At 36.5% G+C, this 18,161-nt stretch overlaps 1 protein-coding gene across 2 annotated transcripts in view; it reads right to left on the bottom strand.

The window, feature by feature from the left end:
• Positions 1 to 18,161, bottom strand: part of LOC139117573 (prefoldin subunit 5-like) — a 79,173-nt gene that overhangs the window by 15,666 nt on the left and 45,346 nt on the right. Inside the window, exon 4 of one of the 2 annotated variants that reach the window (XM_070680807.1) lies at positions 90 to 179. The exons of the other annotated variant lie outside the window; for it this stretch is intronic. Within the exon in view, the coding sequence (XP_070536908.1) occupies positions 90 to 179 (90 nt within the window). The remainder of the gene's footprint in view (positions 1 to 89; positions 180 to 18,161) is intronic. 2 annotated transcript variants of the gene reach the window in all.

Genomic DNA, 18,161 nt, shown 5'->3' on the forward strand with positions numbered 1-18,161 from the left:
TAGGACTCTATGCTGGTGCTACCTTGCAACTTGTCATGGCATTGTCTAACCTGTTCACCCCAATTTCCTGTAGACAGGTCCACACTCACCATTGATAGCAATGGGTTTGGGCCATACCATGGTAGTGAAAGACTGTAACATGTGAGGTCATGGATACTCAATCTCAGGAATGTCAAAGTCTGTATATTGACTCAAGGATGTTTAAATAACAAATGCTTAGGGTCATCTCAAAAGTGAGAATCTAAACTATGAAATATGTTTTTTTTTATTGCTTTTGATACCCAAAAGAGCATAGAAATCTCTTATACTTTGAATCAGCCATCCTGCATATTTCTAACATTCATCAAAACCTCATTTCTGTTCCACAACTCATAAAACAGTCCACAATGCAGGATTGGTGTACATTCCAAAACTACATATATGAAAGACCCCTAAAATCAATTAGATAAAAAGGGGGTTAGAAATTTCCGAAAACTATATAACCTCCGCTCCGTTTGGCTCCATTTTTCCGAATTGGAACCTTGGAACCAGTCTATGTATCGGTACCAAATATCAACGCAGTCTGTTCAGCAGTTTTGACTTTTTGTCGTTTACGGAAATGGACGACATCAAACACCGGTTGAAACCACCTCTATATCACAACTTCCAGTTGTGATATAAAATGACTGAAAAATAAGAATTTTGGCAGAATAACAGTCTTTGTGATGTAAAATTATGGGTTGACATAAAAATAATTGTTAATCTGTTTGAAGTACTACTACACTATAATTTAAAAAATACCGCCAATGGCGCTTGGACATAATGACCACCAAGTATTATTGGCATTTATCAACAACCCCACTCACTGTGAATTTAGACAGACCAAGAAGTCAATGTGCAACATATAGCTGAAAGACTATTTTTCACATTGCGATTTTAAGCCCATTTTTATGAGAAAAGAGACATGTATATGTACCGGCAGCAGAAGACATATTTGTAAAAGGTTTGTTGAGTGACAATCATGTATGCATCTCTTGAAATTTTGTGGTTATTGGGTATAACAGTAGTGTAAGAATAATGAGGTTAGAATAAGTGTAGTAAAGCTAAGTTGACAGTAATTAAGATTAAAAAATTACACACTAAGCTAAGGAAATCTGAATGAAATAAATGTTGAAAGTAGTAATTGAAGCTAAGATAGGAATGAACTGAGTTACTGCAAGGGGCCAAGATGATCTAGTAGGGCAGCAAAGTCATGGTCATCTTTTTGTCTAATACCTTGTGTAAGTTCATGAACTTTACATAAATCTTGCTATGGCCAATAACTGTGTTTCAGATCATTTGGGAGCAATTCATCCATGACAGGTTTAAATTGTAATATACTTCTATTTAAAGGAGAGAAACTTCTCAAATAATTTTTTTCCCTGTAATTTCCTGTGAGAACACACGGACAGATGCTCAGGACTCTATGCTGGTGCTAGCTTGATAACTAACCTAAAACTTGTAACGTCATTGTCTAACCTGGTCACCCTCAATTCCCTATAGACAGGTCCACACTCACCATTGATAACGATGGGTTTGGGCCACACCATGGTGGTGAAAGGGTTAAGAGTAAAGACTGTAACATGTGAGGTCGTGGAATGTCAAAGTCTGTATATTGACTCAAGGATGTTGACTTTACAAATGCCTAGGGTCATCTCAAATGTGAGAATCTAAATATGAAATATGTTTTATTTTATCGCTTTTGATGCACAAAAGAGCATGGGAATTTCTGATACTTCCATTCAGTGCACCCTCAATGTTTCTTGCATTCATCTAACGCATATTTCTGTTCCGTAACTCATAAAACAGTCCAAAATGCAGGATTGGTGTACCTTCCAAAAATACACATATGGAAGGCCCCTAAAATCAATTAGTTGAAAAAGGGGGTCAACAATTTCCCATATCTATCTAACCTCTGATCCGTTTGGCACCATTTTTCGGAATCAGAACTTTGACATTAGTCCAAACATCTGTACCAAATATCAACACAGTGTGTTCAGCAGTTTTTGACTTTTTGTCGTTTACGGAAAATGTTCACTGTCCAACATCCCACTCAACCCCTATAACATAATGACCTACGGTCATTATGTTAATAACATAATGACCTACGGTCATTATGTTTAAAAGAAACGTTCATGCTGAAATGGTAACAAATATTGTCAGCAATAACGTGTTAATTTTGAATTTACTTCAAAATATGCCTTTGCCAGATACCAAATATATAGGGTGAAATATTAAAAAAATAGCGCCAATGGCACTGGATCACAACTGGCACATTGTGAAACTACTCTATCTCTGGGTGCACCCGTACATGAAATACTGAATGGGTGGGTGCTGCGGGTTTGGAGTTTGTCAGTACACACACCCACACAATCATATCATGTACATACAGACCAACTCAAAGATAGGCAATCTCAAACCTATAAGAACCAGATATGAACTGAAAATGCTCAAGTGTTTCATTATATACCGGTTATGTGTAAATTTGAACCTTTGCCACATGTTTGCAACTTCATTGAAAGTGTTATGATCAACATAATGAACAATAATCACCGCCGATTAATTCTAAAAGGTCATGAAGTATACAAATATGTAGTTAGCTGAAATAAAAATATTAAAGTTCTTTGACTGCTGTCATTGTATCACCATTTTATATAGCAAGTGTAATTACCGTTGGCCAAGTCCTTCAAGCCATATATGCCGAGCTGTGAAAGCTCATTAGATATGCAAATTATAAATTAGCTGACATGAAAATGTGAAATGACTTTCGATATTGTTTTAATCAGGTATAATCATCAATGTACATAGCATGTTTTGCCAACTTTGATCAAGTAAATCCCAGTATATATCCCTAATAAGCAAAGTTCATTTAATATGTAAATTAGAAATTGACTTAAGTAAAAATGCTTAATGATTGTCAATAATGTTGTATCATGGTATCTGCAATATATGTAGCAAGCTTTGTCAACTTTGGTTAAGTCAATTCAGATATATATCTCTAATTAGGAAAGTTCATTAAATATGCAAATTAGGAATTGGCTGAAGAGAAAATGCTTAATGACTTTCAATAATATTGTATTATAATGTCATTAATGTACATAACAAGTTTCATTAATTTTGATCTAGTCAATTCAGATAAATATCCCTAATTATGAAAATTCATTTGATATGCAAATTCGGAATTGGCTGACATAAAAATGTCTTTTGACTTTCAATAATGTTATATCACAGTATCTTTGATGTATATAGCAACTTTCAACAACTACAATCAAGTTAATTCAGATATATATCCCTAATTGAGATAGTTTATTAAATATGCAAATTCGGAATTGGCTGAAGTAAAAATGCTTAAAGACTTTCAAAAATGTTGTATCATAGTAGCTCCAAATACATGTAGCAAGTTTCATCAACGTCGGTCCAGTCAATTCAAATATATATCCCTAATTAGCAAAGTTCATTAAATGTGCAAATTAGGAATTGGCTAAAGTTAAAACGCTTAATGACTTTCAATAATGTTAAATACTGTAAAAGTATCTTTAATATACATACCAAGTTTGGTCAATTTTGATCGAGTCAAATCAGACATATATCCCTAATTAGGAAAGTTCATTAAATATGCAAATTAGGAAATATCTTTCATGTAACCCCTCGATGGTTCCCACTGCTGATATATCTCGATGTGATCAACAATGTAGCAAATCTCATCAAATTGTGTGTAGTCGTTTTTAATGTATATCCGTTTTTTCTAAAATAATTAATTATGCAAATGAGTAAAAAATATGCAAGCCACACCCACCAAAAACTAATTAGTTCTTGCCATTTGCTAACTGAATATATGTACCAGATTTGATTCTGATCTGACCAGCCGTTTTTGAGATATCGGACCAACAAACAGACAGACAGACAGACAGACAGACAGACAGACATCGCTGCGACATATGCTCACGTGTGTAAACACGTGAGCAAAAAACAGACAGAGAAGGTTTGATAAAAAGAAAAGGTGGGAGTGGGTAAAAAAATGTACAAGGGATCTGGTAAAAAAGTAATGTTACCTCATCAATCTTCTAGACCCTACCCCCTCCTGAATATCAAATGTTCCATCCCTTGGTATTACATAACGCCAGATGACAGGAAATATATTTACAACCTGGGGGAGTTTTTAATTACAATGGATGAGTGTTATCATTCTAATGTAAACGGCACTTAAGTTAGTTACAGTTAGTGAAATGCCTTCCACTGTGGGCAGTGATTACAACATCTGGAATTATCCTGGATCCAAATTTCTCATCAGTTCTTGTATGTCTTACATAGAAAAGTTGCAAAAATTGGTCCGCAATGAAAAAATTTACCTCAGCTTTGTTTTCTCAATCAAATTTTCCTACAAATTGATACCAAATATGACAAAATTATATTCACAGCCTTCGAAACTGTCTCATAATATATCCTGGGTTGGTGTTGGTCATTTAAGGTCACAAACTGAGAAAATTACCTAAACTATACAAATATGGGGGGTTCCCATCACTTTGAGCAGAAAATTTATCTAATAACATCCCTCGGGACTTTATACCAAATTACAAAGCTATCAAACAAGTTATTTTGAGAACAAGTTTTCTTGACCAAAAATGACAATATTGTCTTAAAAATACAAATTTGTATATTTCAGGACAATTTCCACATATCTAACTATTGTCATCTCTGTACATCTGTGTACCAAATATAAAAGCTGTCTGTCCAGGGGTTTTAAAAAGAAAATACTGTTTAAGATTTTTTGACCAAAAATGACAAAATTGCTCCAAAATAGTAATTTTCCAAATTTTGTCATAATTTCAACAAATTAGAAGAGTAACACCCTCGCAAAGATCCAACCCAAATTTGAAAGCGATTGGGCTGGCAGTTTCAGAGAAGAATTTTTACTGAAAATGAGAAAAATCACCAAAAAATTCAGCAAAAATACAAAATTAAGGATATCTTCACAATATTCATAAAACTGTATAAGGTTCACCTAAGGTACTTGCACAAAAAATTTTCAAAGCAATCAAAACAGCGGTTCTAGAGTTATTCATTCTTGACCATTTTCACATTTTGTAAGCTCATTTGCATAATTTTGGCAATGCAGACTTCATTTGTACAAAATCCCATCTATAGCCCAGGATGCATCCACACACCAAATACCAAGCTGAAACGTGCAGCGGTTTGCGTGTTTTTGATATTGACGGACATACTGTACCATACATATGTACACATATACATGTACACACATACATACTGTCTCGGGACCTCCAGTGTCCCATCGTTTTGTAATATATAACAAGGGTGCCATGACCTTCGTTGAATACACTGATATCAAACAGCCATAGCTGTAAACTGCCGCAAAATGGTTTGATCCATGCAGAAGCTTGCATGGGGAGATTGAATGGAGATAGCACAGCACGCACAGTGTATGTTTTCTGACCAAAGTACCTCGGTGTTTTCCAAGGGATATTGGAAAATTGCGAGGGAAATTGATAGGGGCTTATCAAAGTTGGTCTGCGGTTCATTTGTGTGCTGTTGTAAGAAAGAGTCCTTTGTTCTCTCACTGAACGGGTTGATCCCACCATACACATTTTTCATCCAAATGCACACACAAAACAAAGTCCCGTAGTAGCGCATTCCAGCCATTTTCAAACCACACTGTTGTCAGTGGGGTAAACAATATTCGCAAAAATCACATTTCCAGGCTAATAGACTATGTTTTATGAAATCACACGTCCTTATCACAAAATAAAACGATCTTTGTCCTTAAATCAATGCGCCAGTAAACAGGTCCAGCAGCTAGTTAGGGGTGGACCATTTGATATCCTGGGGGCGGCTTGGAAGATTTGGGGGAAAAAAAAGATGCCAGGTGGAGTTGCTCGAAAAAAAAAATCTGGCTTTAAGTGGCTGATGGAAAAACAATTATGGACCATTGCGACTCGGAAAAAAAAAATCTTGACAATTGTTCGATGCACACTGCAGCATCAATAAAAATCAAGCAGTAGCTCTGGAGTTTTATAAAGCATAAACCATTTCAAGCTTGAGGAACAATAACTTAGAATTTATTAAACGAGGAACTGAAATAAATACACAAACAAAACACTGAAAAATTGTCAACAGTTACAGCTACTATCACTGTAGCTTTCAGCAACTGAAAACAAGAACTTGTCTGAAGTGGTCTCATTGAGGAGATTTTCACACTATTTCAGACGGCTTTTCTCTCAGTCATCTCCTTTATATTCTACAATCACTGAATATGAACATTGTACAGTATACATGACCTTCTGATTAGAGGAAGTATGCTGAAATTGAAATTGCTCACCAGTGTTTTCCAGAAATGTGTAAATCTGAATGTATGGATTTTGTCAAATACCACAAGAAGAGAGACAGCCTGCCATGAACTGGGTCAAGTGGACTCAGTCAGTCAAGTGGACTGTTCAACTTGCTAATATCACTCAAACCAGGACACTTGTCAGACAATGACATATTTTTTTCAAGCACAAGTAAATGCCATAAATGTACATGATTTTACAAATATATGTAGGATACCATCATCTCTTCTGATGACACCAGTGATGTTCTCAGAAAAGTTTTCACTGTAAGTTTGTTAATGCTTAATGCAGCTTGAGCGGAGATACCCCTATTTGCATATTTATCTTAGAATTTCGTTCAAATGGAAGTGATGAGGGCGCTGTTCTACTTGACCGTTAGTGTGATTTTTCCTGTTTTTTGGGGGGCAATTTTAGCCCATTTTTTCCCAACAAACGATGTCAGAGACGTTTATATGGTCATATAAAGCAGTTAAGTTTGTGCCTATGAATTTTTATCGACTTCTACGGCTTACTTTTGGTGCTATGTGTGTATTGTCGATCTATGGCTCGCTAAACATAGGCCTACTTTTGGGCTGCCGCAACTACATGCCCAGCTGATTCTTGTGAATATTTTTACATAGTTAGACAGTCTAATCATTATTGAAGCCCCCTAACTTAGTTTTATTCTTGTTCATGCCCTGCAAATCACTGCTTTGGCCTCGTAGGTTATACACCGTCCCGCCATCAGAGAAGACAAGATGGCCGCTTAGAGTGAGGAACGTGTTGCACTCCGCTGACGCCTTGCTCACGTTTACAAATTGTTTAGGCCCAGAGATTGCAACAATATCACATATTTTATTGTTGTCAATCCAACTTATGTTATATTTATATTTGATGCTTGGGTTACTATTTCGCGGTAGTCCTCATAGGCATTGGCTCCCGATATTCCATTGGGTAACCGGAGAAGTCGGGCAGTTGCGAACTCGGCTATCGCCAGCGCCGGTGGTGCCGACCAACTCGGCCAGTGGGACTCGGCCAGGAGAAGTCTGCCACTCGCAACAAAGCAATATGATTGCATACGCATTCTCTTCACAGTTCAATATGCCAAACAATTTTAACTTTTTACTACCATAGTTTTTGTTATTTTGTCGGTTTAATACTACTACGAACATTCAGAAAACAACTCAAAGTCTAAGAGCTGCCACGTCCACCCTGCAAAACATGTACGGTCTGCCTCTGCAGATCGCACGCGTACCGTATTAAAGTTCAGGCAAACATTATGCCATTTCTTCAGTAAAATTCATGGCTTGATGACTCTTAACTAAGTTGCTTCACCATCTCCTATGACTTTTTAACGAACTTCAAGTGTAACTATGACGAAGACTGCAAAATTCGCTACCACGATCGCGATACCATCTTTAATTTTACCCAATGTGTGTATATCATACGTGCGTTGAACTGTGATCTGTGAAATTTGCCAACATTACGCTCATCTTATGAATGACATTTAGATCGCTTTCGTATATAACTTAAGTGAGACTTCAAAAAAAGAAACACTATTATGGAGCATATATTCTAATTGGGTGCATACTGTACTGGCCGACTTCTCTTGTATTCGGTCATTGTCAACTGTCAGTGTCTGTCTGTTTGGAGTCGATGCAGGATGTGGTGGTCGGACATTCCCACGTGTGATTTTACTGACCCCTCAGCCTTTCAAGATAATAATATCGTTGTGAGAGTGGATTTGAGTGACCGTGATTTGTCACAGTTTTCCTTTTCACTGGTAACGGGTAGTATATCACTGTCCAGTTATCATGTTTCAACTCGTCAATGTTGACTGAAGTCCGATAGCGTAAAGGCAAGTTTCGCTGTAGTAACTCAGTGCATAGCGTTACATACGCTGTACACGCGTACACTGGGCTGTACGATCGGCCTTGTACGGTAACAGCGCATACATGGCATCGTGAAATCATGCCGCAAATATAGGCGCACTGTCAAAAATTCACGAAACTTGTCACAAGCGTTGTTCAATAGCAAGTGGTTTGACACAACAAGTATTATTTTTGTTCAAGACCTGTATCAGTGTGTTTCGGGTCACAGTCTAAAAATAGCACACAGCTGAGAGGTATAAACCATCATGGCAACGTACGAATTCAGTTGTCAATTATCATTAGTATTTATTTCTATCATACATAGATACGATGAAATTACTCTCAAACGTGTACATTACCTCATAGCATGTTCAATTTCGCATTAAATAATCATATTTGTGAGCTTTCGAGCCCATTTTCACGACCAAGTCGCTTGAACGACGTGTATTCCGGCATATTGCTTGTTTACATTCAGAACGAGGCTCTACAGCCTATTGAATTATGCAAATTTCTATACGTCCGCTCAAGCTGAATGTAGAACTCAGTAATCAGGTTGTTTCATTTGTATTTTCAGTGTGTTACCCATGGTATAAATAAGATCTATAAACTGATATTTTTGTAAAGTGAATCAAAAATGTACATGTATTTACATATCTTTATTTAGTTTCTTGAATATAGTCTGTGTGCGATAGAATAGCATCTTGTTACTGGGTGTGAAAAACCAAGCAAACAAACATTGCACCGAAATTTGGTAAAAAAAAAATATATCTCGAAGAAGGAAAGTGAAAAAAAAAGTTGCCAGCATATGCCCTGTAGAAAAAAAATAATTCATGGTGAAGCAGGTGGGAAAAAAAATAATGGCTCTCCACCAATCTTCCAAGCACCCCCCCCAGGATATCAAATGGTCCACCCCTTATCTAATCAAGTCTGTAATGTTAAGGGTCATAACAAATGTGAGAAATCTAAAACATTAAATATGTTGTTTTTTATCAATTTTATGACCAAAAGCGCATGAAAATCTCTGATACTTCGAATCAGCCATCCTGCATATTTCTAACATTCATCAAAACCTCATTTCTGTTCCATAACTCATTAAATAGTCCACAATGCAGGATTGGTGTACATTCCAAAACTACACATATGAACGACCCCTAAAATCAATTAGTTAAAAGGGGGGGGTTAGAAATTTCCCAAAATTATCTAACCGCTGCTCCGTTTGGCTCCATTTTTCGGAATCTGAACCTTGGAACCAGTCTGAATATCTATACCAAATATCAATGCATTCTGTTCAGCAGTTTTTGACTTTTTGTCGTTTACGGAAAATGGACACTGTCCGACACCGGTTGAAGCTAACCCTATATCACAACTTCCAGTTGTGATAATCAGCCATGTTCAGCAAAAATCCACACAACAGCATTTGATTTGCTTCTGTTATCCTTGTATAACAGTCAGTAAAATATGGAACTTGAACAACACAGTGAATAAGTATGCTGTAAATGGAATAATGGCTGCGTCCACATGCAGCAAGAGGAATGCCTTTGTCTCTCAGCCCTCATTTCCAACCTGTCCCATCCCTGAAAAAATAGTTTGGTCTTATGTTTATAATGTTAATAATTTCTGTATTTGTTACAATATGCGAATCTCAAAAACTTTTGATCATAAACATTTTCATTGTTTTTTACCTCATTATGACTGACCAGTCAATTAAACTGTTTGCTCTGAATATTTGTGAATTTTTCCTCAGTATTTGACATTTTCAGAATATCTTCTTATTCAATTTGTCATTTCCTAAAAGTTAAAATGTTTTGTGTTGGTCAAGCTTTCCATAGGCAGAAATCAAACAAGCATCAAATGTGACCTACTTCATATAGGAAGGTCTGCCTCAAGAGGGCAGGCATCATGAACGGTGTTTGTTAGTTATTTCCTCCACACAACCTTCTGCAGGTTGTACTGTAAACATTGAGGCCATACCGAAGGATTCAAATTGCTAAGCAACGGTTGCTGAGGGTACTTTCCAAAATCAATCAAAATGCAAAGTTTTCATAGTTTTGTTTGCATAATAAAGATTTATATAACCATAAAATTCCAAAAGACGCAGGTTTGTCGTGCGATTGATCAGTGACGTCACTCATATACAAATTTTCACAGCTATATTTTAAAACGTGTCAGCTCCTACAAATTTGCATTAAATTTTCCAAATTTTCAGATTGAACGCATGAGATACCTGTTTACAGCCCCTAGCATGGATTAGGTTATCTGTTCAGGTACAAACCATTTTTGAATAGGAAAATATCTACTGTGTCATTTTGTGAAATTTTGAAGGGTTTTACGGTGATATCTCATAAACTGTCCCGAATTTTTAGAAATGTATGCTTATATATATTCTCACCTATGACTTCAATAATCCTACAAAAATCAGCTAAATTGGTTTACAATTGAGAGAGTTGAAAGATTTTGAGCAGTTTCAAAATACCAGCAGTCGAATGTCCATAGAAAACAACGGAACGGTAAGATTTTGAACGTGCAAAAGTGCGCGTTTGGAACGTTGCCCGCGATAGCAACCAACGCGCGCTTTGAATCCTTCGGTATCACCTTAAATATGGCTGCCAGATTTTCCTGTCTCAAATTTTCACTCATTTTCGTTCATATGACTCTGGAAACTCCAGAAAGCCATTGGGAAGAAAGAGTTATCCTGAAATACTGAGGTACTCGCCAATATTTTGCAAAATTAAATGAGAAAAAATGCTACGAAAATGTCGACAGACTTACATATTAACCGTTTTCAGCAGAGGCATTTGATCCATCTGCAGACTATGCAACAGGCCCATATCACGTGAGGCCATGAGGGGATATCCAGGCAACGCAGTACCAAACACACAGAGCGAGCAAACACAAAGTGAGTACCCCTACAATGTTAGCTCAGTAGTCTGTAATAGATCGCAGTCAACTAAGTAACCTTGGTGAAAGGCTTAACACTGTGGCTAAGTCCCTTTTGATTTTTGTCACAGCTCAAAACTGTTCTCCTACACCTCCAAACCATGATCACCCCCACCAGTTTATGATATGAACCATCCCAATGACATGACATCAACAGATCTTGACAGACAGAAGTAGAAGTTGACAGGACTCATACTGGTTTTCAATTCTAATACCTTCTCTGTCTATAAATAGATGAGAGGCTAAAAATTAGTTATGATTATTAGAGTCTGACAAAATACATCCGCTTGGCAATTTTGAGTCCTTGTGTTTTACAGTGAATTGCTTTGAAGCATTGGCATTAGACGAACTAGACACATTGTCTAAATCGAGGTGTCGCCAACACTGTCAGGTTTAATTATCAGCTGAGCAGTAATCCCAGTCAACCACAGAGAAATCAATTCTGCCAAAGTTGAAACATTGTCTTGCAGCAGGTCAGATGTGGTCAAAACATAGGGCCAAAGTACCTGAAGCTACTATAGACATGGATACAAAATTAAGTATTTCCTGACTGTATGAAATTATCTCACTAAGGTCATCCAAGGGACATGTAAACCAAATATTAAAGCTGTCTGACCAGCGGTTTTGAAAAAACAAGCAACTCAACAGTTGACAGAGCTCTGCTGTGTTGTGTAGAGAATAACCTTTTGTGACACATGTATTGATGAAGAAGGTGGATATCTTTGATAGCTCATTTCAGGATGGCCTGACCAAAAATGGAAAAAAATTCCGTAAAAATACAGATTTGCATATTTCATCAGACTATATTAGTCTATAATAGCAAATAAACAAGAGTTAATTACATTCTAATTAAAGTAAACAAGACTTGCTTAAATCAAGATTTACGTCATAATAAAACAGCATATCTGTCAGGTTATAAAGAATCTTCAGCTGGTTATCTATATCTGTATTTTCATCCTATTAACCAAGCACATTTTAACTTTCAAATTAACATTGTAAGTAAGTTCTGTTGAATAAGTTGAGACTGTAGTACTCAGAGAAAGCACACTGAAGAGACAAATGTTTGTAACTTAAAGTGTGAGTCCTGCCACATTTTGAGACATTTTCGTTTGACTTGGGGCATATACTATAGTTCTGGTTGTCAATGAAATCGGTATTAATAAAACAAACATTTACACACAAACTGAAGCTTATTTGAGCGGTTTTTAGACGGTTGTATTATGTTATTTCGACGAAAACACGGGAAAAGTTGCACTTTTCGATTTTCCATCAGGCGACATTTTGCGGAAATTGCCGAGCTCGCCCCGTTTTGGCGTAAGTAGCTGTGACGTCACTAATAGAATGGGTGATGGTGACTTCGTGCATTGACTGTGGAGATAGTGATAATTTCATGAGTGAAAGCAGTGCAACTGAGAATATCATCGTCACAGAAGATATGACAAAGCTGTTCAGAATTTACAGGCCTGCAAATTTTTAACAGTTGGAACCTTAACCTAAACGAGAACAAGAGCGGAACTCTTGTTGACCGTCGCGTCAGTGACAAGCCCACCTTGACTACAGTCAAACACACCAGTGCACTACCGTACACACAACCGCAAGCTAACAAAATATAAATATAAGCCTGGAGTTGCCATCCCACCTTATTATTACTTCTCAACACAAATTGCCTCGTTCAAAATCTGTATATAAAATTTGAATTACACCATGACGCTTGTAGATAAATGTAGTAGAGATCAAGTTGAAAATTGTCCACCGTTCATAACACACATCTTTCCTATCAACAGCTGGAAGTGGAACAGGCTGAGGGTCATGTTAGCATAAACACCAAAGGTAGTATTCTCGCCGCAAAAGCTTCAGTTTGGCGTTATAAAACCTCACATGAACATTGGCACTTTTAAAAATATGTGACCGTAAAGACATGTCAAGCCAAATTCTCGGAAGAGATAAATTAAATTGACATGATGTAAATATCGGGCACTCTGGCACCCGAGGCCAGGCGGCTCAGCCGGCCATTTCTGTGACGGAGTGATCAGCTACGCTTCCGCAGTTTTTTTTCTTGATTAAGTGTCAGCGATATTAAGCAGAGTGTTCATTGTTTTCATGACTGCGAAATTCTCAAAGAAGCTAAAATTTTAGGGGAGACTTAGTTGAGCAGAAGGGAACAGATGACGACAACGCGACTGCTTCGTCAACAGTATAAACTTCGAATTCTTTGCTACACGTTGTGTCACTGTTACTGGCAGCGCCGTGCTGTATTATAGTACACAACCTATCGTTCAGTCTCGCAAAGAGTCAGTCAATCACTACGTAAACTTTTTAGGAATATAAAATTAGATATCTCCTAACGTTACTAATTATAGAGTCACACATGCATGAGATCTAGTACTTGTATTCATTTATTTATTTACAATCACTTTCGTGAAGCATCTGAATCGGTGATCAGTCTTGGGGGATGTAAACACGGCCATACTTCTCCGCGGCCCTCGCATCCTTGACATGTTTTGGGCAACCTGTCGCAGTCTTGCTGCTGTTCTCACTCTTGTCCACAGTTGATGATGATACACGCGAAGCTTTCTGGTGACAATGGTCGTACTGGTACGGCATTGCGATTACATAATCGATGTAGTAACTCCAGGAATTAAAGTCTATCTTACCGTACATCTGGCTTCCGAACCGTGTTTATTCTAAGTCACGGCACTCGAAAATGTGCACCGCAGAAAATTCTTGTGTGAATGCCTCTTTTCCGACCCTTTCTTGTAATTTTGTCAAATGCGGCTAATACATCATCCTAAAATGCAATAAACTGACAATGGCTGCAGTTACTTCAGCCACAAAGGCGTAACTTCTCACCATGTTGAAGCCACAGCGGTAAGCATTCGCTATGGCCATGGTGAACACACTCACTCGTACATTCTATTAGTTACGTCATTTCCGGTGGCAATGCCCGCGAATTCTGAAACGACCCGAATGGCAGCTAACTTCAAAGTCGCACAACATATTGCATTTTAATAATATTTAACCTCGTCGTTTCATTGGGGTGATGCATTTATTTGATAAAGTAGGTGTGGCAAAATCATATAGCATGGTTCATTTTAAGCAAAATTAACTTTGAATTTATGCGGGACATACACTTTAAGAAGTTCAAGGTCATCAAAAGCATTAAGGAATCATGTTACACTTTCATTGCACTGTTTACACAGATTGCATAATTGCTATAAATAGCACATGAGGAATCTTACAGCCCAGCTTTACCATAAAAACCCTATCACTTTGACCACTCTTGTAATTGACCACTCTATTTTTTTCCTCAAAAGTAATCTTATTTTATCCTTACCAAGTCAACCATAAATGGAAATTAGAACTTTCTCTATCTCTATTTATTTGACCACCCTATCATGACAAACTATTATGAGCAATTTCTTTTAGATAACATAAATGGTGGTTCAGAATATATCAAAGTTGGGATTCAGGAAAGTTGCCTTTACATGTTTTAATCCTCCAAGTTGGTAAGCATTTCACTATGAACTGTCAAAAAAAGTTGAACGTTCGATAATTCCACACTAAAATTATTTTGGCTTTGATGATTTCCTAATTAATTCAATTATTTAAAATCATATTAATTATTTTTTCTGGGTGAATTGATAGGGTTTATACAGTACAAGAATTACATACAATGTAAGTCAAACTTTGACCAAAAATGACAAAAAAATTCCTTAAAAATACACATTTGCATATTTCATCACAATTTGAACAAATCTAAGTTGGGTTATCCCTAGGGACCTGTATACCAAATAACAAAGCTGTCTGACCAGCGGTTATGAAGAAGAAGATTTTTTACCAAAAACACCTTTTTTGGCATTAATTTGCCTATTTTCAACAATATCAAAAAATTAAAAAAAACGGTTTCTCAAAATCATATTTTTCATCTACACAACAAATATCAAATCAGTAAGTACTGCGGTTCTCAAGATATTTGAGTGGACGGACGCCTCACAAACGGACATACATACATACATACATACATACATACATACATACATACAGACTGACGACGGACGCCGGACGGATACCCATCCCAATAGCTTCTATAGACTATAGTCTATTGTAGCTAACAAGTACACCTGAAAGCAAGTGATAAGACTTGGACAGTGCTTGGACATTTGTGGTGGTGTTGTTGGACTACGTCTGACCGTCTGCTAGACAATGTTTCAACTTTTGTGGAGTTGATTGCTTTATGATCGACTCATGTTACCGCTTAGCTGTTAATTGCACCCGACAGTGTTGGCAACACCTCGATTTAGACATTATGTCTAGTTTTTTCTAATGCCAATGCTTCAAAGCAAACCACTGTAGATATGTCGCCAATAAGGGGGTTCGTATTCCCATCACCGCCGGAAATTTTGATGCACAGTGTACTTTCATGCGGTAGACATAGTTTCCACTGTAATGAGTGGAGTCAACTGCAGTGTCCCAGTCTCCAAAAGTCATGTAATGAAATTGATACTTTCGTAAACAAAAGACGATAATTGCCATGGGTTCTGAAGACATTGTCTACAAGGTCAGGCGCGACATTACACAGTGTTCGCGCCTTGAGATTCAGTTGACTTTTGTTCTCGAATAATTGCAAAACTTTGTCTGAGGTAAATTTCTAGGCCTATGCTATCTTTGAAATAGTATATAACCTAGCGGAAGAGACGTGTAGACCAAGAAGTTGTCTGACACTTGCTCCGTACACTAGATTCATATACTTTATTAACACACATCATTCCATGGTAGGAATGAAAAGGGTTACATCTCAGAAGTCTCACTGCAAATATAAGGAAAAAGTCTTAATGAAGACCCTACATTTTTTTTTATTTATTTACTTTTTCATTTGCTTTATTATGCTTCATTTATATTAAATGAAGAAATTCTAAAATAACTGTTTTCTGTTTTTAGCTCCGCTGTCAGCGACGCGGAGCTTATCAAATAGGTTGATTTTCCGTCGTCGTCCGTCAACAATTGCCTTCTCCTCTGAAACCGCAAGTCCAATTGCTTTGAAATTTTATATGCAGCTCACTTTGGGTGACCTCACCTAAGTTTGTTCAAATCATGGTGAAATTTGCATATTTGTATTTTTGGGGCATTTTTTGGTGTTTTTGGTAAAAAAATCTTCTTCTCTGGAACCGCTCGTCCGATTGCTTTGAAATTTGATATGCAGTTTACTTAGGGTGACTTCAGTCAGATTTGTTCAAATCGTGGTGAAATTTGCATATTTGTATTTTTAAGGCAATTTTTGTCATTTTTGGTAAAAAAATCTTTAAAAATCTTCTTCTTCAAAACTACCAGTCAGATAGCTTTGATATTTGGTACATATGTCCCTAGGGATGATCTATTTCAGATTTCTTCAAATTGTGCAGAAATATGCAAATTTGCATTTTTAAGGCAATTTTTGCCATTTTTGGTCAAAAAATGTATTTCTCTAAACGTACTGGTCTGATAGTTTTGAAATTTGGTATGCAGGTTTCTATAGAGGAACTAAGTAATATATATGGAATTTCTGATGAAATCTGTATTTTTGTATTTTTGGGGCAATTTTTGCCATTTTTGGTCAAAAAATGTGTATTTCCAAAAGTACTCATCTGATAGCTTTGCAATTTGGTATACAGGTTCCTACAGATCACCTTAATGATATTTGTGGAAATTATGATGAAATCTGCAATTTTGTAATTTTGGGGCAATTTTTGCCATTTTTGGTCAAAAAATGTGTTTCTCATAAAGTACTGGTCTGATAGCTTTGCAATTTGGTATACAGGTTTCTACAGATGAGCTTAGTAATATATATGGAATTTCTGATGAAATCTGTAATTTTGTATTTTTGGGGCAATTTTTGCCATTGTGTATTTCCAAAACTACTCATCTGATAGCTTTGAAATTTGTATGCAGGTTTCTATAGATGAACTAAATAATATTTATTGAAATTATGATGAAATCTGCAATTTGAATTTTTGGGTCAATTTTTTCATTTTTGGTTAAAAAATGTGTTTCTCAAAATATACTGTTTTCGTGTCTTGTAAGCCCTTGGGGCTGGATGAGGCAACCAAGCTGTTTAAGACCACACATGACACTTTAATAAATTGGTATAACATAGCATAACATAACTGCTCTAACAGCTTTGAAATTTGGTATACAGGTTTCTATAGATGAACTAAATTTGATCTTTTGAAATTATGATGAAATCTGCAAATTTTATTTTTGGGGGCAATTGTTGCCATTCTTGGTCAGAAAATTTTATTCTCCAAAAAATTACTCATGAGATAGCTTTGGTTGACATGTTCTTAGGGATGATCCCATGTGATATATTCAAAGTATGATGAAATCTTCGATTGTGTATTTTTGCAGCTATTTTAGCTACTTTTTTCTGGCCACTGCATTGAGCTATCAAAGATTTCCACCTTCTTCATCAACATGTGTCAAAAATAGTTATTCTCTACATAAACACAGCGGAGCTATATCGGCCGCTAGGTCGCTTGTTTGTACAATGTTTTCAAAATCGAAAGCTCTTAAGTTAAATACCTATTTGTGAGCTTCATGTTTGTACATCTTGCTTTATACACAGCAAAAGTTGCCACAATGATCAAAACATTAATAATCATGAAGCATTTGTAAGATATCTGATATCCTACAATGATATTACTCCAATTTAATACAATATTGATATCGAAGGCCTTATTGACAGCATTATTAAACTGCTTCCAAAAAGGAACAACGTCTGCACATTCAAATAGAAAATGTTTGCAGTCGTCAGTTACTTTACAGCGGTTACATAAATAAGTGTCTACAATTTTCCATTTAAATAAATTACACTTATGAGGTATCTTATTGTACAGTAATACGTAATTAAATTGTGCAATTATGCGAGGTTTTGTATTCTTTACTTTCATTTTCCATAATTTCTTCCAGTTTGTTTTCTCTTGACATATATTTTCCCAAATTGATGGGGCATAGGATTTTGTGATTTTCTTTTCTACTA

This window comes from Ptychodera flava, chromosome 18 (assembly GCF_041260155.1).
Source record: "Ptychodera flava strain L36383 chromosome 18, AS_Pfla_20210202, whole genome shotgun sequence".
In the NCBI taxonomy this organism is placed as follows: Eukaryota; Metazoa; Hemichordata; class Enteropneusta; family Ptychoderidae; genus Ptychodera; species Ptychodera flava.